A 20,775-nucleotide genomic window follows, 5' to 3' on the forward strand; every position below is an offset into this window, starting at 1 on the left:
GAGTATAAGAGTTGGGATGTAATGCTAAAATTGTACAAGGCAGTGGTGAGGCCAAATTTGGAGTATTGTGTACAGTTCTGGTCACCGAATTATAGGAAAGATGTCAACAAAATAGAGAGAGTACAGAGGAGATTTACTAGAATGTTACCTGGGTTTCAGCACCTAAGTTACAGAGAAAGGTTGAACAAGTTAGGTCTTTATTCTTTGGAGCGTAGAAGGTTGAGGGGGGACTTGACAGAGGTATTTAAAATTATGAGGGGGATAGATAGAGTTGACGTGGATAGGCCTTTTCCATTGAGAGTAGGGGAGATTCAAACAAGAGGACATGAGTTGAGAGTAAAGGGGCAAAAGTTTAGGGGTAACACGAGAGGGAACATCTTTACTCAGAGAGTGGTAGCTGTGTGGAATGAGCTTCCAGTAGAAGTGGTGGAGGCAGGTTTGATTTTGTCATTTAAAAAAAAAAATTGGATAGGTATATGGACAGGAAAGGAATGGAGGGTTATGGGCTGAATGCAGGTAGATGGGACTAGGTGAGAGTAAGCATTCGGCACGGACTAGAAGGGCCAAGATGGCCTGTTTCCGTGCTATAATTGTTATGTGGTTATATGGAAAACATTTAAGTTCATGCAGCATTTTACTGGTGAACCAGGAGATCTTTGTACTACTATAAAGAGCTGCTGTATGATTTCTTAAAGGAAATATAGTCAAGATACAGGAGAAATTGCATCCTGAATGGATGAGAAGGCAATAGTCTAATTATGAAAGGGGCTTAACTTACTATGTAGGACCGTCAGCAGACCTATTCTTCCTAGCAACTATCAGGATCAATAGGAGGCATGATCTCGGCACACACTGACATGATGGTTTTTATTGAACAAAACCTCAGTGACTAGGACCACATCTTAAATTTCATAACTGGTCTCAAAATTACAGCTGAAGAACTTCTAATATTGATTGAGTCCAGATTAGAATTTTATATCAAGCAAATCAAAATATTCAGTTATTCATCAATTTTCTTACATATTCTATAAGAAAAGATATGCTTATAGGTATATGCATTAATACAGACATATGTGGATGAAAGTGCTACCCAGAATTATTGAGGTGCAGATAGCACTACAGTATTAATCAGGGTGCTTGTTAAGAAACACATCAGAAAGATGATATAGAAGGGAAAAATTATGTTACAGGATGAGACATTTTCACACTTACATCACTAGGAAAAAATTCACGATATTATCCTATTGCAGCTTCATACGAGTTCAATATCGTATACAAGCCAACAGAAAGAACAAGCATTAAAATTAATAAGTTTTCTGGTTGATATGAAAGATAAATCCAGCTCAGTTTGAAAGTGAGGTGAAATGAATCGGAATTGAAAGCAGAAAATGATGGAACTCTTCAGCATGTCAATTGATACATATGGAATGGAAACAACATTTCAAGCTGTGATCTTTTATCAGGTGACAGATTTAAAGCAGACCCAAGCAGAAACTTTTTCAACACAGAGGTGATGTGTATATGGAATGAGCTACCAGACAAACTTGTAGACGAAGGTACAATTACAACATTTTAAGGATCTTTGGATGGATTCACAGGTAGGTAAGGTTTAGACCTTAGAGGGATATGAGTCAATGCAGGCAAACGGGACTAGCTCAGGAATGCATTTTCTTCAGCATGGATGAGGTGAGTCAAAGGACCTGATTCCATAGTATATAACTTCATGACTATTTACTATTTGAGGAAATAAGATTGGGCAATCTTAACTCAGCACTAAGAGATCACGCTACTCCCTAAATTCACACTGAATTGACAACTCTAATTTTGAAGAGTGAACGACAGAGTGGAGGAAGTGTCACTTAGTCACTCACTTGAAACTCGAGCTGAACAGTCATTTTAAATTAACATCCTTACAAATGTAATAAATATCAATATCCAGTGTATACTTACATTGGTCCAGAAACTGGCTCATCATCTGCAGCAGTCGAATTGTGAATTTGCAAGGGGAAAATGGAAGGAAAAGAGGATAAAGGAAAAAATGTTAGACATTTCAACAAAAAAAATTAGTGTTAGCACCAAATGCCTTTCACAGCTCTACTTCAACGATAGAATTTGTCATGGAGTTAGTCTCTAAATCATTACATTCAAATGGCAAAATAAAAGTTATTACATGGTCAGTTAACACCTTTTAGGCTCATCATGAAATACTGCAACTATATGGACAGATCATGTAAGTTCAATGTTCATCTTGTCCCCAAGTTCCAGTCGTTCACTGCTTTAGACCAATGAGAAGACATAATCCAACATCTGATTGTGGAATCCTGCTTAATATGGCTTACTGTACAAGCTTTGATTAAAATGGCACATAGAATTTGTGGGGCAGAGGGTGGTGGGGGTGCAGAAGGGAAAGAAACAGGGCAATAGCCAGTATCCATGAAAGGTGAAAAGTGATGGGACCAGTGAAGTGAGGAACAAAAGCAGGACAAGAAGTGAGAAGGAAAACAGGGGCAGGAATGGGGGAAGCCAATGCCTTCACAAATAGTATATAAAGTACAAGCACAATAGATTTGAGAGTGAAAGATGGAGGGAAAGTAGACAAAAGTGCTGCAGTGGTATCAAGGCTTCAGGTGTTTCTGGGCATACTGAAGGTAATTCTTTAAAATTATACAGATATGTGTAACTATATGTATATTTCACACAAGTGGCTGATGCAAGAAACTTTGAAGGTAACAATTACTGTTTTCTGACAATAATCCTACTACAATGATCTCAGAATTATTTCAGTTGGGCCAGCAATGTATACTAACAAAACTAAATGAACCTAATCTTCATGAGTCATTTATATTTTTTGAAATTATTAATATCAAGAACTGTAACCCTGAAGGGTCATGAATTATTCTGCAAATTTATATTATACACAGGATTTTATGTCTGTTCATGATAGAATTATTTGTCAAACCCATTTTTGCAATTAGCAGAGAATATCTAGCATTCTTAAGCTTATTTATTTTTAAGTGGAGCAAAAGAATTTGCTATTGATTTTGTATCTGACTATAAAATAATTTGACTTAAGGTGTTCAGAAATTTGTCTTTAAGTGAAAGATGAAATATTCGAAAGAATCATTTCTAATGGGCTGACCAAACTTCTTTCAATCAAAGAAAGTATATTATGAGGTGGTTGGAAACAAAAGTAATATAGGATTGTTCTCCGGATAAATCCTGAATTATGCCCAATGGATTAAGCAGGATTCCACAAGGTGTCTGGTGTACATGAAGCAAGTATGGAGATTTATTGCAACGCAGCCACCTGACAGCACGCACTAGGAGTAATGGCGACATTTCCTGGGCTGTGAAAGTGCCATTACTCCATCTGTACCTTGATGCACGGAGAGAAAGCCACCGCCAGCACACACAAGTGTCTGGGAAGACCGAAAAAAGAATCAAACCACAAACCAACAGCTCACAGCCGAGAAACACCAGCAACAAACCAGTGGCCACAGGTCTCAGTCACTGGCAAAGACGCATTTGTTAACAGTGTACAAGGAAAACTAGACCAGTTAAGACAACCAGACATCAGTGTCGCAAAAATAGTGAAGATATATACACAGTTTATGCATATCAAGAGACGCATCAGGAATTGAGATAAGTACAAGAGTATATAGGATTGTTTCCCCAATACCACCTGCTCTTTATCCCCAGAGTTTGCTAAAGTAGACTAAATTATCAATGAGCTATATGACTCTTGATAGGACAAAGACCAGGCAATTTTTTTTGCATCAGAAGACTTGCATGGCAGATTAAAAAGCACCTTTTATCATCTGTAAAAACTGAATTATTTATTTTCAATGATGCGTGATTGTTTCAATGGAATTTAAGCTTACTTAAATCCAGCACAGGGGTTTCGGTGGTTGTAGGATGGTGGAACGTACAGTACACTCCTTTTAAACTCAGGAGCCAAGCAAAATTCATAAATTAAAAGGCCTCAGGGAGCAAAAGTGCGTGCTTCTTTTTTTTTTATATATATAATTCCTATCCCAGGCTAAGATTTACAAAAAAGCTGCAACCAACCTAAACTCCTAAAAATGCAGAGATGCAGGTTGGATCTTAAAAGGAGCGTATTCTACTTAAGAAATATTCAAGTACAAGTGCAGATCTCAAAAATTATTGTGAGGAATCACTTATTTCCAATTGAGATGTTCAGGCCAAGTTGTAACAGAAACTCATTTACCCAGAGCTTCTACAGTAAATTTCACACAAACGTTTTTCAGGCACAGTAATTACTCTATCCGTCTAAATTAAGCTATGGTATGGCTCCAATATCAGTGAAATGCAACTGTACTTGAATGGGCAAAAAATTCGTAAACCTGATTGAAAACGTTTGAACATTGTACATCTGCCAAATCCCACTTTGCATTTCTTACAGATAAAAGATTGCTTTTGACGAAAAATATAACTTCAAAATATTTTGAACACTTCATTTCTATAGTTAATGCAATAGACAAAAAAAAAAGTTTGGCCTTGGATAGGGATAGTAATTCTTTCATTTTAAGATTATTCATTCAATCTTGACTATTTTCAGCAATAGGCAAGATTGATATGCATAGAGTCTTACTATATTTGTTCAAAACCAACTGACCCAATTATCCAAACAATTTTACCGTGAATTTGATTTCCCTTTTATCATCTATTTTCAAAATACATGAACACACATGCATAAATTATCTTCTGTACAGATATAATGCATTAGGCAATGATAATTTAGAACGGAGTTCAATTCTTGAAACTGAGGTGTCTGATCTGATAAGAAATGCAAGCTATGGGAAGGTTGAAAAACACCCAAGAGTATTTTTAATTCAATACTACACTGGCTAGGATTATTCCTAATTTGTGACTTCACCATATCACCCCTGCGGAATTTGCACCAAAAACAATTCAGCTTTTACACTAGCCATCTGCCATGATACATGCAGATGTGTAATATCCCTGATACAGACCATCGCATGGCTGGAGTCCTCATCATAAGCCATATAGCTCCCAGAAGACAGCTAGTTCAAACCTAAGAGCACTCTAGGTTTACAGGCCATTAGTTCTGGCCAACTCCTGTAACATCCCCAGTACAGAAAAAGAGCAGACTAAACCCAAAAAACTCAAACGAAGAATCTAAAAAGAAAAGGAAAACAGAACTACAAATCCAGAAATGGGCAGCAGAAAAACTGAATGGAAGATACCAAAAAAAAATTGTGAACGTGGATGAGGACTTGGAAAAAAGTTTCAACATCATGAACTGATGCACTTCAGACTTGAAGCTGAGGAGAAACAAACTCGAGCATGCAATTCTCTCACTTACCACCAGTGTTAGGGTATGATGCAATTGAGGGAAAGAAAAGAAGTCACAATAACCGACAAATATCAATACAAACCATAGTTCTAATCTAGACGCTAGTTTGAAGATCTCGATTTGGCTATCTGCTCTTGTAAAAAAAAAACTGAGAAATGGCATCCATGTCTGGAAGAGGGAACTGTATAATCTGGAGCATTAAAAAAACTGGGGTAGTGTGTATCTTTCAAGGAGGAGGTTCTAAAAAAAACATGAGCATTGCTTTATTTCTTGCCTTACTTTCTGTACCATTACTGATGTAGGCACATACATCAAAAAGCTTTACCTGTTCATTCTAGCTATCTATTAGTGTGCTCCAGATTGAGTACTACTTGAGCTCTCAGGTTCAAAAATATATTGAATTACCAAGTCTCGCATATGAAGTGCAAATTCTCCCAAACTTCCATCATGTATATATCGGAATTTTTACATTCTTGAGGTAACCAGGTTTTGAAGTATTTTTCTCTCATCTCTCAAATACCCATGAACATCAAAGGCAAAGACTGCACAAAGGCTTCATAAAGTCTTCAGGTCCAGATAGCTTTACAAAAATACATTATATGCCTAATTAGTTGAGATATGAAGGTTATTCTAATGGAGAATCTCTACCATTATCACTCTTGCTTTGGAGGAGGACTGGTAACACAAATGCACTGATGAATTAAATGTCCTATTATCCTGTAGGAGCCAATGAAGTAAAATCCTGTTTTATGAATTTGAGAAAAAATGGAGCTGATCTCAATGAAGTATACACAATTCTGAGGGCTTTATAAAGAGCTCCTTCCTGTGTTTAGAAAATTTAACATGGGAGTAGTTAAAGACAAGGTCAAGCCATTTATTGCTGAGACAAAGTGAAATTTCAACACGCAGGTAATCATGAATCTTGGGAATTTCGTACTTTTAAGCAACTATGGATGATCAGTCATTACATAAATTTGTATAAACTTGTATTTTTAAAATTAAGAGACAATGAGATATATAATCATGTACACTGCTCAGGATTACTGAATGATCTGGCAAGCTCCAGAGAGCTGTCTAGCCTACTCCCCCAACTATTTTAGGCTATAACAATTCTGTAAGAAACTAGAACCACAAAACAAAAACATTACTGAGAATAATGCAAGTCAGAGATTCACTAACACTCTGTAAGCAATATTTTGATAAACTTTAAAAAGATAAATGTATTTTATTCTGAATGTTAAAACAGATTAAATGCTCAGATTGCAATGCCACACTGTACTGGGAATGGTCCAACATTTTTGATAAACCAAATTGACAGCACATAGGAAAGGAGTAGTACCAGCAAGGTATTTTGGAGTTCAGTTGAACTTGAGGTTAAGTAGTAACCAAAACACCTTTAGCTATGTTCAGTGCACACTTGAAATAATGAATGCTGATGCTAAAACAATATTGATCATCAATTGCTCAAAAAATGACCTATTGAAATTTGTAGTAGCATCTGTGAGCAGGTTATTGAGATTCAAAAATCAAATGTTACTCTCTCTAGTCTTCATAAACCTAACTACCCATTCCAACTTCAAATAATGCTTCATCAGTCCAAGCTTGTTTATCTGTCATTTTACAATTCAACAGCTCTGGTAACTGGCATTTCAGGCACCTTTCAATACAGTTCACCATTCAATCCAAAATAACTAGGATACATATTTCCTTTCCTTTAAAAGTACTATTACAACAGAATATATAAAATTCTGGTGAGGAAAGGAATACAGTTTTTGAAAAAACCATGGTCTAAATTTACTCCATGAAGCAGCAAAAAATACTTTAATGACATATTTGATAAAAAGAAATAAGCAAACTTCAGAAGGGGAAAAACTATTTGGATTTCTATCAATTACAATTAACTAGATAAACAAAAAGAAAATAAGTGACCAGTTACCAGCAAATGTTCTACAAAATAATGCAACTACAATGTTCAACTAAACCTATCAATTATGTTTGGCAATGATCTAAAACACACCAAATCTGCCCATGAGAACCCAAACCCAAGTTAACTACAGCTGAGTTTAACTACCCAGCCTCATTGTTAACATAAAAATTACATTACGGGAATGGTCCCATGCCCTTTAAAACCTCAAACACATTTTCCAAAAAGATAATTATATATTTTAAACTAGCTTGATGTATTCAGGAAGTTGCATGGACCATTCAACCCTTTAAACCTGTTCTACCATTCAATTAGCTTATGGTTGTACTTTATATGACCAATCTGCCTTAGTTAGCTATTTTTAAAAAAATCTTCTCTAATAGAAGTATACTAATCTTAATTTTGAGTCTCAAGAACTTCTTGGGACTTTGATAGTGTGCCCATTTATATTTACTTTTGCCTGAATAAATGTTTCCTGATATCAATTCTGAAACTGTCCATAACCTCATCTACTGTACAGGATATATAACCAGAGAAAGCTATTAATACTGTATTAAGTACATTTTCTGCAGTTTTTATGGCTCTTCTATGTATTTGTTGACAACTAATTGCATGAAGACACTATTAATTGAATGGCCCATTTATATTCAGGAACAGTGTGACCAATTCTCGTCAAAGGTCTCTGATGACTTCGTCAAGCATTCCATCACTGATTTACATCCAAACAACACATATATCCAGTTGACTAAAATGACTATATATGACTCAGCTTTTCTGACACAAAGAATGAAGAAATACTTCTGATCTAATCTAATCTACCAGATTTGGACACATTGCTTTTAAAATCTTAAGCAGTTAATCCACTCCATTCATTAATCCATAGTATCAATGGAACTAAATGAGTCTCACAGTTAGAGAGTCAACCTTCGATTTTACAATGAAGTCAATTTGGAAAGTTAAAAACTGATTGCATTTTGATTATAAAAACTTGTTTAAATCATGAATAAAAACTATCAATATTAAATGCTATTTCAAAGAGTCAAAGGAATACCTGTTTAAAATGCCTAAGTTCTAGGTATACTATGCAAGGCTGCACATTTAAATGGTACACCTGAAATAGATAAAATGATTAATATGAAAACTCCTTAGTTGGGTCTGTTCAAGTTAACCTAACCATTACTAAACTTGAACAATCTTTGACAGAGATGCTGCAAAGAATGATACAAAACTGTTGCTCATTTTTAACATGCTTAATTGAATGTCCTATTTATATTCAGAAACAAAGTCACCAATTCATGTCAAAGATCTTTTAGAACTTCATCAATCATTTCATCAACCTGAAATATTGACTCCTTTACTCCCTCCACAGATAATGGCGACCTGAGTATGTTCTGCAGTTGTAATATCATTTGTTGTAATATTAGATTTTCAGCATCTCTGTATCTTGCTTTATGTTAAGACTGATTGTTTTGAAGACAAGTTACCAAACCAATAATTACTCCTCTCAGTGCCCTCTGTAGCTGGGAGATGTAGACAGAAAAATAAAAAAAAATGAGATGTAAATTTTGAAAATAATTTAGCAAAGACAGAAACCCTTTTGCTGACTGCAAATTTATTTAACCTCTACAGCCATTGTACAAAGGATAGTAAGCAAGCGTGTACACTTGATAAATTCAGCATACTTGAACAATACTGCAGACATACTAGAATGAAGTCTCAAATCATCATAAAAGGAAGTAACTCTATATGCATACTTCTGTTTCTGGTACATTTATCTGAAGACTAAGCATGCAAAATTTCCACTGGATATTTTATTAAAAGTTGTAGTTTTGCATCTTTGCTAATGCTGTCATAGTAAAGAAGTTTCACAATTACTCAGTAGTTTCAGTGAACCATCCAATTAGATGCACAGGATTACAACAACGTTTTATGTCTCTACATTAAAAAAATGGTCTGGCAATTTTTTTTTAATGTCCAAGGATTCAAAGCTTATTTGTCAGGAGTTATCTTAAAAAGCAACATTGCCGAAACCCTTTACCTACTTCACCTCTTTTTACAGTATCTTGTAACTGCACTCCTTGTATTACATGCATTTTACTGCTTATTTATCCCAAGCACAAGTTGTTTTCTTCATTTAATCAATTACTTTGTTTCTCGAAGTTTGTTACTTACAATTCGGCAAGATGTCTTACCTCAGTCATACAGAAGGAAAACTTTGTAAAAATATGGTTGCACATAAACTGAACTGCCTTGGTACAAATACACCCAGTGCCAAACTCACCCTAATTGCAAATAAGTATACTGAAAATTGAGAGATTTTGCCGAGTTGAATTACTAATACAAGATCTTGCCAAAATTCAAGACTCAGTAGATTATCCATTTAAAAGAGAAAAACAGGTCTGAGTAATTGAATACAAACATAAAGCCAGTCAAGAATGCCCTGAAATATACTTTGCTAGTTTGGGCATCTTTTAAATGAATAAATTATCTATATAAACATGATTCAAATTCCAAGGGCATATATACTCCAGCTGAATTATTCACTGCATCAATACTTGATGCTAACTGCTTTAATAAAGCAGGAACAGACAAAGTTACACAAAACATTAAGAAATAAGATACATCCTTTGAATAAAGGGCCTCTTCCATCAGTTTCGTTTCAGTCACATTGGCAACCATCTTCAAAGCCTTTTCTTTGATTCTTTATCCTACATTTTTATTATTTCATATTTCCTCTTTTTGTCTCTGGTATGTCCTTTTGCAGCTGGCTTCTTCAACCCTTTTAACTTATACTTAGCTTTTCTTTCGGAGATTGTGCCTCCACAAAGAAACATCCAAAATGATAAGGTATACAAGATTCATGTGCTATGTTGTCCAGCCCCAAACAGCTATCTGAAGTGCCACTTGCTTAAAATAACACATTTTATGCTATCCACACATTAGAACAAAGGGTTGAGTAATCAAGCACTTATAGATATTAAAATGTAATGCTGTCTACCATCCTTGATGTATATCAAATATAAGTAATCATACAGTGCAATAATCCATGAGATTAATGGTGAAATGCGAAAGGATTTAACTGGATTTACAGCACTAATGAATGGATAATCACAAAGGTAATCATTCCATTGAAATGTGACAAAACGTTTTGCCTCAAAAAATTTAATATCTGCTTTATATTCCTCTTTAGTTATAATTTGCAGTAATAGTTGTAGACATGCATTTACACATGGGGGGGTGTGAATTATGGGAAGGTGCAGGTGAATTAGACAGGAAAGATGAGCAGCACAAGAGAAAACTTCTCAAATAAATCCTAAAAGCATAAGCACTTGGTGGTGATACCCTCAAAATATTCTTTAAAATTCCCTTGTGAAACAATTGGATCACTTATATTGAATTAGTGAAGAACAATCCAAATTCAGTAGTTTGCAATGGAAACTGAGAGTTCAAACAGTTACACACGCAAAATAAGTAAGCAAGTTCCTCGGCAAACAGTTATCTCAATCTTTTGCAAGTGAAAACCACTGAAATAGAGTTTGGAATTGGTAGTTATTTGTTTGAAAATCTAAATTATTAGAATGTTCCATGTTCAAAAGGGAAAAATCATTACTAGCAGCAGAAATTATTGAAAAACAATTAAATATCAAAAGGGTACATAAAATTATGAGTAAGATATGAACGCTCATGTCTTTTCAAGTAACCCATTTAATTCTAGAGAATGATAATGAAGAGTATGTATAGTACCTGGAAGCAGGCTAATATCAAATGGGTTAAGTCAACTGCAATAGGCTAAAAGGTTACATAAAAGAAAGAAACTTACCATCAGGGACTTCATCTGGTCTCTTTCGTTTCTCATACACAACAATGATGATGACCAGAATGAGTATTTCTGCCACAACTCCTAAGAAGGGCCAGAGAGGTGCCAGGTTGCTGCGCACACGCAGGATAGTGTCGGCAAGGTTATACCCATAGTAATTTGTGGCATTGCACGCGTATACGCCTGGGTCAATCTCAATATGCAGAGTCTTAATTATTAGTTCTGTGTAATTGTCTTTATTATTGATGAAGTAACGTCCAGTGTCATTATTCAGATCCTAAAGAGAAAAAGGGGAAATGATCTTGAGATTAAAGATCTAGTGCTTTCCCGGTGTATATGACGAATAAACTCTTCTCAGGTTATAATCAATACCTGTGTCTGGCTGGAAGCCCGAAAAGAGTTTATTCGTGATCTTGAGATTGACAGAAATTTACCACTATTCTTCAGTTTAAGTATTCTCCACCCTACCTCCCCCTGTGAATAAAAAGCATTCTGTCTTGTACATAACTTACACAGTATAAAAGAGGAACAGAAGGAAGCTCATGTGATTCAGAAACAAGCTAAAGGCGAAAGCAATTATTGACGTCAGATCAGACTACTCTACCTCTAAACACTAGGTTCTGTCAAGTACGGCCCTCCAGCAGGGAGCCTGTGCCCAAATCCATAAACTTAGATCACAGCAGGATGAACATGCCTCCGATGCAATGCACCTAACTCCAACTTGGGCGAGTTTATGTAAATAGCCATATAGAAATACTCAAATTATACATACCTGATCAATATCTGCTGCAGGCTTTACATGCTTTGTCATTCTACGTTGCAGCTCACTATCAAAATATTACACAATAATAGACATGCTCCTTCAGACTTGTGGAATGAATGAGCAGCTACATACCATTGCATAATATTATTAAAATCTCTCTGAAAACACCACTGACTGCAGCTTTCCCTTGTGAAGATATGCAGACTTTAACCTCACTGGCATACCACCAATCCATTCATTCTTAAACCTTTAATTTAAATTTTCCCTTTATTTGTTTTAATGATAAGATAAAAATGAAATTGTTATTATTTTTAATGAATATTATTCAAGTCACGTCATTACAGGCAAAGAATTTGATTTCAAGTTAAAAGAAAGTGGTAAGCATACCATAATGTCATAACCTCCAGCAAAGCAAACTCACCACATATTCATCTTTCACCTTCTTATGCCAGGTCCAAATAGGGTGCGGATATCCTACAGACTTGCAGTACAAAAGAGCATCCTGTCCCTCATTTTTATTCTCGCTCTTCTTATGACCAGTGATTTCCGGAGATGCTAGGACAAAGATTACAAAAATACTGAAGAGTGCACTGAAACAAGAATATGACAATCAAAGGTGCAGAGCAAAGCAACTCAGAAGTTGCTGCTCATTATTTTTTTTTAAATACCAACTGACTGATCACAGAAATTACCAGTGCCCATTTTCTCCTCTAATCTGAAGGGGGTGTGAAACTCAGTTTTATCATGCCACAGAATTCAGCAAACATCCACTTCGGCACTCTGAAAACTGAACAGAGCAGCTTGCCAGTTTACACCATTAAATCTCCACATTCAATATGTTGTACTGTATTTTTATTTCTCAGCTTATGTGGGTACTCAACTCTATAAATCTGGTTCAGTCGTCCCTTTTACCAGTGTACAGGTTTCCCCTGCTATCCAAAAGTAGTGTTCCTATGAAACCTTTCATAAAGCGAAGAAGCAATTACCATTACTTTATATGGGAAAAATTTTTGAGCGTTCCAGACTCAAACAAAAACCTACCAAATAGCATACAAAACCTAAAAAAAACTGTACGTGTATACATGCGTATACACCTGCCCGCGCAAGGCTTCACTGTCATAGTAGTCTTTCTCAGGGTAAACACAAGTTTAACATGGCTGCCTTTTTTCTATTTAAAGTAGAAATAATGTATGTACAGTGTAGTTTCACTTAACAGAATTGGGAAGATTTAGCCAAAAACCGATTTGTAGGAAAAAATCGGCACGTGCACACATCTGCCTGCACAAGGCTTCACAGTCATGGTAGTCCTTCTAGGGGTAAACACAAGTTTAAAGTGGATGCCTTTTTTCGTAAAAGCGAAAATCCTCTTCGGGTTTCTTTCAGTTAGCAAAAACAGGTACTAATGTAGGTCTTTCGTAAAAGCAAAGTGGCGTAAAGTGAACTTTCGTAAAGCGGGGGACACCTGTGTCGCTCTGTTCTTTAAAAGGACATATTCTAATCATCAACTGAGCATTTTCCCTTTCCTGTACAAATCTGTATAGCTGTTAATCCAAAACCATTTAATTCATACTGACATTTCAAAGTTTTTAAAAATGATTCTGACTTAAGTTGAATAACTCAAACAGCTGGCTAATTTAATTCTTCCGTCCACTGAACAAAAGACAAATTAACAAACAGTTTTAATACCAATGATTTACCTATACCATGATTATGGTTTCACTTGTTCCAACACAAATGAATGTTCAGAAACCTCAATGTCAGCTTAAATGTTTCAATTTTCTCATTCCATGTTTTCTTCTGTTATCAAGCCAATTTGATATTTCTGTCCACATCATTTGTGATCTCAAACTGTGGATCAACAGTTAGAAGTCTCTAAACATGGTTGACTCATCAGATTCTCTAGCCTGCTGGAGAATCTGATGGACCACATACCACATGTGGTCAATGGACCACATATGCTAAGCCAATCAGTACACAACAATACAATAAGTATAATTATCACCTCACTGCCAACTACTCCCATCAGTCTGTAACTGATAGAGGACAGACCTGATTTTCTATACCTGACAGTCAGATAGCAAAGTCAGGACGGCAGCCAGGCCTCCGGCAGTCCAGTCCTGAGGCCCTGACCCCAAACACCCTTTAACAGGTTTTGAAGGACAAAACTATAGCAGGTTTTGGTTGTCAAAGTTGTGAAGCAGTCTTAACATATTTTAAATGCCCCTAACATTCAGAGACATTTAACAATTATTAAAATTTATCAAATAGTTTATAAAGAAATTAAACATTTAAAAATACATTAAACACTTAGAAATTATGAACATTAACCTGAATTAAAATACCTCAGTAAAACAAATACGTCAGTGAAACAAAATCAGTTTATTCACTAAACAACATTTCTAGGTCAAATCTTCCAAAGGTTTCATATGGAGACAGAAATCTCAATAGTAGGCACACCATATATAATAGTGACAGAGAATGCACTAGAGTTTATTCTAAATAACTGAAGTCACAGAGCAGGTATTTACTGTCAACCTGAATTCAAAGGACCAGTCACCACAACTATATCATTTAATTAGATGATCAAAATCAGCAATATCATAATTGTCAAGTTCAAACAGTTCACCCAAACTCATCTTTCAATCATAAAACCATAAGACATAGGAGTAGAATGAGGCCATTTAGCACATTGAGTCTGCTCTGCCATTCAATCATGGCTGATCTTTTTCTCCCCTCCTCAGCCCCACTCATCCCTGCCAGCATCTCGTTCCAATTTACTTTGGCCAGCTCCTCTCTCATACCACTATTATTTCTTTTATTCCACTGAAATACTGCTATATCAGACTTTACTTTCTTCCTATCAAATTTCATTTTGAACTCAATCATATTGTGATCACCGACTCTTGAAGGTTCTTTTACCTTAAGCTCCCAAAATGCCTCCATTCATTACATAACACCCATTCCAATGTAGCTGTTCCCCTAGTAGGCTCAACAACGAAACTACTCCAAAAAAACCATCTCGTAGGTATTCAAAAAACTCACCCTCTTGAGATCCATTACCAGCCTGATTTTCCCAATCTACCTGCATGTTAACAATCTCCATGATTATCATAACATTGCCCTATTGACACGTATTTTCTATTTCCCATTGGAATCTGTGGTCCAAATCCCAGTTACTGTTGGGAGGCCTATATACAACTGTCATCAGCGTCCTTTTAACCTTGCAGTTTCTTATCCCAACCCACAGGGATTCAGCATCTTCCAATAAGGGGGTGGGGTGAGGGAGATGATACACAAATGGCTTAGTCCTTCTTACTCTAACCCACTGTCAAAACTTAATCCATCCTCTGTAACTCACTCCAGGCTAGGTTTCTATCTCATTAACAATAGCATATTACAAACCTTCCTCTTCATAAACCACTGGACTTACAGCAGGTCATTATGATTCATGTCAATAATGCACAGCACTTTTTATCATGTAACATTTACAAAAATCTCTTAAATAAGTATCTTGTATTTACAATTTTTGTCTTTTCTCTTTTAAACAGAATGATGTTCAACTTCTTTGGTAAATTAATTCCTCCAGAGTTCCTTATATGTACTCATGCTTCCAAATTTAGCATTCTTCAACGAGTAAAAATATCATGCACCATGTAACCATTCATTACCATAAACATATAACAACCCAAATCTGCCACTTTGAGAGATTACTTCCCTCACCAGTCCACTTTACAACTCATTCTCTATGGCTTTCCTCATGGTCACAAAACTCTTCCACTGATAAAACAGAGAAAGTTATGGGTTACTACAAAACTCATCCAGATTGACAAACCCATAAAGTGTTTATCCAGCTTTGTCAGTGCACAAATAGAGTGCTCTCAAATAGTTTCTGCACAGACATAGCCAAAGTGCAGCTGATCATTTCAGGTGGGTATGATAAAGTTTAAGGATGTTGGGGAAGTAAGACATGATTCTTGGACTCTTGTAAATAATGGGTTAAAAACAAGTGCCACCCTATGTGTTAGTGAACAAATTCTGTTGCTTTTGCTGAAGAATAGGCCCGCAATTTGATTAGATTAAAAGCTTGCCTGATTAACAGCCTATAGCTGCCTCTTCAAGGTGACATGAGGGCTAGAATTACTCAGTGCTCACATAGGTCATGCTTTGTTGTTTTGCTCCACTGACTTAAGTCTTTTCTTTTGAGAGGTTCAATGATAAGAACATCTGTCTCTAATTAAGTCAGGGGCCTAGCTACAGGGATGGCTGGTATGGGGTGGACAATATATCTATTTGTAATTAAACTCTGATTTAGTTGACTCTCTTATCAAAGTAATTGGGTTTTGCTCTAACTGACTTAACATACCATTGTAACTGAGTGTTTTGTCTGCTCATTCTATATATTATAGCATTTGTTTTAAAATCAGAAAGCTCGTCTGAGCCTCCAAGGAGAGAGAGTCTCTGTCTTTCTTTGATGACTGGTTCTGACTTCTTTCTCGCCGGCTGAACTGAGCACAATAAACTGATGAAGAGGTTAAAGTAATAACTGTGTGGTGTGATTATTGGTCCGGCAACCTTTTTTAAGTTTACAGGTACACTATGATAGCTCCATGTGTAAAGTGGCTCACTGACACAATATTGACACCCACTCACTAAGATAAAGTTCCTGACAATTGAAGGCCATTTTAGTTTCAGATCAGTCATCATACGTAAGCCAACCCATATAATATGAGATCGGTGAGTCAAAGGTTTTGTACAAGAATGCCATGGTCGCATAGCTCTTAAAGCGATACTATTACAGCTTGGTGTGTCGATGTTTGGATTCAATCCCAGCATCCTCTGTAATGAGTTTGTACATCCTCCCTGTGGAAGGCATGGGTTTCCTCCAGGTGCCTTGATTTCCTCCCACAGTCCAAAAATGCACAGATAGTAGGTTAACTGGTAATTGTAAATTGTCCCATGAATAAGCCTGAGTTAAACAGGTGGGTTGCCAATGGTGTGGCTCTACAGATTCATCACTCTCTGGCTAAAGAAATTCCTCACCTCCTTTCTAAAAGGAACCCCCCCACCCAATCCTGAGACTGTCTCCTCTGGTCTTAGACTTTCCCACCATAGGAAACATCCTCTCCACATACACTCTATCAAGGCCTTTCACCATTTGATAGGTTTCAATGAGGTCACCCCTCATTCTTCTGAATTCTAGTGAATACAGGCCGAGAGCCATCAAAGGCTTTTCATATGACAAGACATTCAATTCTGGAATCATTTTTGTGAATCTCCTTTGAGCACTCTCCAGTTTCAGCACATCCTTTCTTAGAAAAGGGACCCACAATGCTCCAAGGCTTCACTAGTGCTTTATAAATTCTCAACATTACATCCTTGCTGTTAAATTCTAGTCCTCTTGAGATGAATGCTAACATTGCATTTGCCTTCCTCACCACAGACTAAACCAGCAAATTAACCTTTAAGGAATCCTGCATAAGGACTCCCAAGTCCCTTTGCACCTCAATTTTTTTTTGTGTATTTTCTCTCCATTTAGAAAATAGCCAACCTTTTCATTGCTTCTACGAAAGTATGACTATACACTTGCCAACACTGTATTCCATGTCATTTCTTTGCCCATTCTCCCAATCCAAGTCCTTCCATACCTTCCATTCTTCCTCAAAACAACCTGCCCCTCCACCTATCTTCGCATCTGCTAACTTTGCAACAAAGCCATCAATTCCATCATCCAAATCACTGATCAGAAAACCAGAAAAAGAATCGGTCCCAACACTGACCCCTGTGGAACACCACTAGTCACCAGCAGCCAGCCAGAAAAAGCTCCTTTCATTCCCACTTCTTGCCTCCTGCCAATCAGCCAATGCCTTATCCATGCTAGATTCTTTCCTGCAATATTAGCTTACAACTTGTTAAGCAACCACATGTGTGGCAGCTTGTCAAAGGCCTTCTGAAAATTCAACTACACATCAAGCAATTCTTCTTTGTCAATCTTGCTTGACATTTCTTCAAAGAATTGCAACAGATTTGTTAGGCAAGATTTTCCCACGAGAAAGCCATCCTAACTATGGCCTGTTTTATCATGTGCCTCCAAGTACCCTGAGACCTCATCCTTGATAATTGACTCCAACATCTTCCCAACCACTGAGGTCAGACTAACTGGCCTACAATTTCTTCTGCCTCTCTCCCTTCTTGAAGAGTGGAGTGACATTTGCAATTCTCCAGTCTTCGAAAACTATTCCAGAATCTAGAAGGGCCTGTTCCACACTGTATCTCTAAATTTAAAAAAATACAACAATCCAGAACGGCAGCTTCACGAATCTCCGGTTGATGCTACCTTTATATTTCTAATGAAATCTTAAGCATTTCAAAATTGCCAGTAGTATTCTATTGACTGATGAAGTACATGATACTTCATTTCAATAGTACTTTTTAATTACTTTCTGTACACAATTTTCATGAAGAATCTTCTATAAGTCAAATTAAATGAACTATATTATTTATATAGACTTCTGCATTGGGAGAGACAAATATTGTCTTAAAGGTTCACTTATTTTATTCCTTTTAGCAATATTATACTTAGAACTTTTATTCTACAGCAGCTGGAAGAATACAGCTGCATGCAAGGAAAAAGTGCAGCAGAGAAAGATTGATGCAATACTTATAATGTAAAAACTCCAACCCAAGACTTGTCATCTACAACAAAAATCAAGTAGTGCAGGTGAATAATGCAGATTAGATTTAAAACATTGTGAATGGGGTGTGGACAAAACTAACAAGGGTGGAGCTTATTGCCAATTTACAAGAGTTCATCCTATAGTTTGGAATCTTACTCATTTGTATGCCAGTTTCTCTATTCTAAAGGGTTTCAATGACACAAACTTTTTTTTAAATGAAGGCAGTTTTTTTTTGTTTTATGGATCTGCCCCACATTCACCTAATTCTATTTTAAAAATAGCTGCGATGGTATTTGAATGCATGATCGCTGGATTGCTTGCACCCAAAACAACCTTCTGCAGCACTGCTCAAGTATCCAGTTTGCTTACATTCAAGTCAAAAAGACTTATAACATTAAAAGATATACTGTGCTTTGAAAAAGTATTCAGTCCCCACAACTATTTTCACATTTTGTCTCATTTTCTAAATTTAAAGTAGGATTTTTTTCAGCTAATCTAAAAAGCATTGTGTATCATGTCAAATTTGGTCAGGATTGATGAGAAGATGAATGCTGCGAAATACAAAGATCCTGGATAAAAACATGCTATCCTCTGCCAGAAAGCTTAAATCAGAGTAGGAAGTTCGTCTTTCAGCAGGACAATACAAAGCACACTGCAAGAGTAACCCTGGAGTGGCTTCAAATTAAGAAAACTGATGTCCTTGAGAGGCTCAGTCAAAGACCTGACCTTAACCAAATCCAACATTTCAGGCAAAACCTCAAGATTACCATCCACCACCCCTCCCCAATTAACTTAGCATAGCTTGAGCAATTTTGCAAGGAGGAATGGACAAATTTTTCTCCATCACGTTGTGCGAAGCTGAGAGCACCTTATCCAGAAAGATTACTGGCTGTAATAGCTGTGAGAGGTGGTTCAGCTAAGTACTGAGCAAAAAGGCAAAAGGGTGGGGGGGGGAAGAGCGGATGAATACTTTTGTAATGCTGACTTTTCAGGATTTTTTTCATGCTTTACAATTTTCCCTGTGTTTTAGGTTCTACTGTGGGGGGGGGGGGGGGAGGAAAGCATGTGATTCACAAATAAAAAAAAACTCAGTAAAATTGATCAAAAGCCCTGGTTGTATAATGCTCATTTACGTGAACGAAGAGTTGGGATCTGAATACTTATACGAGGCACTGTAACTTTTGAGAAGAATTAAATTTACTCATTATTCATTGCAAAATACAAATGCAAAATTAAAGCAGTGAGCAGGGAGAACTGATGCATAGCAATTAAAGCACAATTATCCTTCAGTGTTAATTTCATCTGAAGCCACAAAATAAAAACAAAATATGAAAAATTAAAAATACACTGAGCATATTCTTCCCATAAAAGCATTCCCTGTTCATGCATTCATTCCACCATAAATGGGCATCAGTATCAAAATTTTCAGACAGAAAAGCAAAATATTACAGATGCTGTAAGTACTGGCAATACCCAGTTGCTCAGGGAGCAGGAGGCATTGCATTGCTGACCTTTGAACAGAATTAGAAAAAGTCAGAAATGAAAGGAGTTTTTAAACTGAAGACAAGTGAGGGACAGAGAGAACAAAGGGGAAGGTTTGTTATAGGATACAGACCAGGACTGATCAAAAGACATAAATGATGGCACTGTCAATTGATAGAGGATAGTAACGGTGCACGAGTGAAATCTGATATAACAGAAGAAGACAGGATGGAAAATTGAACACAAAGTGAGAAATACAAGAATAGAATGCCTAGCATGAAGCTGACAAGCTGAATGGCCTTTTCTATTGCACAATTGGTGAACATTTACAACACAGAAACAGGTCACAAGAACCACCTCCAACTAGGTTTCAATATGTTAGCAAAATATCCTTAGATTCCACCCTTAATGTATTCACTAGCTAGGAAAGAAATGTGTAATTCTGCAGACAATGCTTTCAAACCTTATGAATTAATACAAGGCAAGCAACCTAAAGATTTTTTCCATTTCTTACCAAGAATTTTCTTCATACTGCAAATCATTTGCTCTGACCCACATAACTGCAAAGTGGTTTCGTTTTCAGTAACACGTGAGACATGATCCTATCCATACGATATCCTTTCCACATCTACTTCATCAAGATCTCACAACTTCTATGAAGCCCCTTTCACCCTTCAAAATTTCTGCCTAGCCCATCCAACCTAATAGTCAGCAAATTTCAGGTACTGGCCCACTAAAACCTTTTCTGAACTACACGCAACACATTATCATCCTCCC

At 36.5% G+C, this 20,775-nt stretch overlaps 1 protein-coding gene across 1 annotated transcript in view; it reads right to left on the reverse strand.

The window, feature by feature from the left end:
• LOC140212007 (neuroplastin-like) overlaps positions 1-20,775 on the reverse strand; it is a 62,621-nt gene that overhangs the window by 8,099 nt on the left and 33,747 nt on the right. Inside the window, exons 4-6 of the mRNA XM_072282359.1 lie at positions 12,264-12,397; positions 11,083-11,356; positions 1,951-1,975 (exon numbers count right to left, since the gene is read on the reverse strand). Coding sequence (XP_072138460.1) covers positions 1,951-1,975; positions 11,083-11,356; positions 12,264-12,397 — 433 coding nt within the window. The remainder of the gene's footprint in view (positions 1-1,950; positions 1,976-11,082; positions 11,357-12,263; positions 12,398-20,775) is intronic.

The sequence above is a fragment of the Mobula birostris genome, chromosome 18 (genome assembly GCF_030028105.1).
Source record: "Mobula birostris isolate sMobBir1 chromosome 18, sMobBir1.hap1, whole genome shotgun sequence".
Taxonomy (NCBI): Eukaryota; Metazoa; Chordata; class Chondrichthyes; order Myliobatiformes; family Myliobatidae; genus Mobula; species Mobula birostris.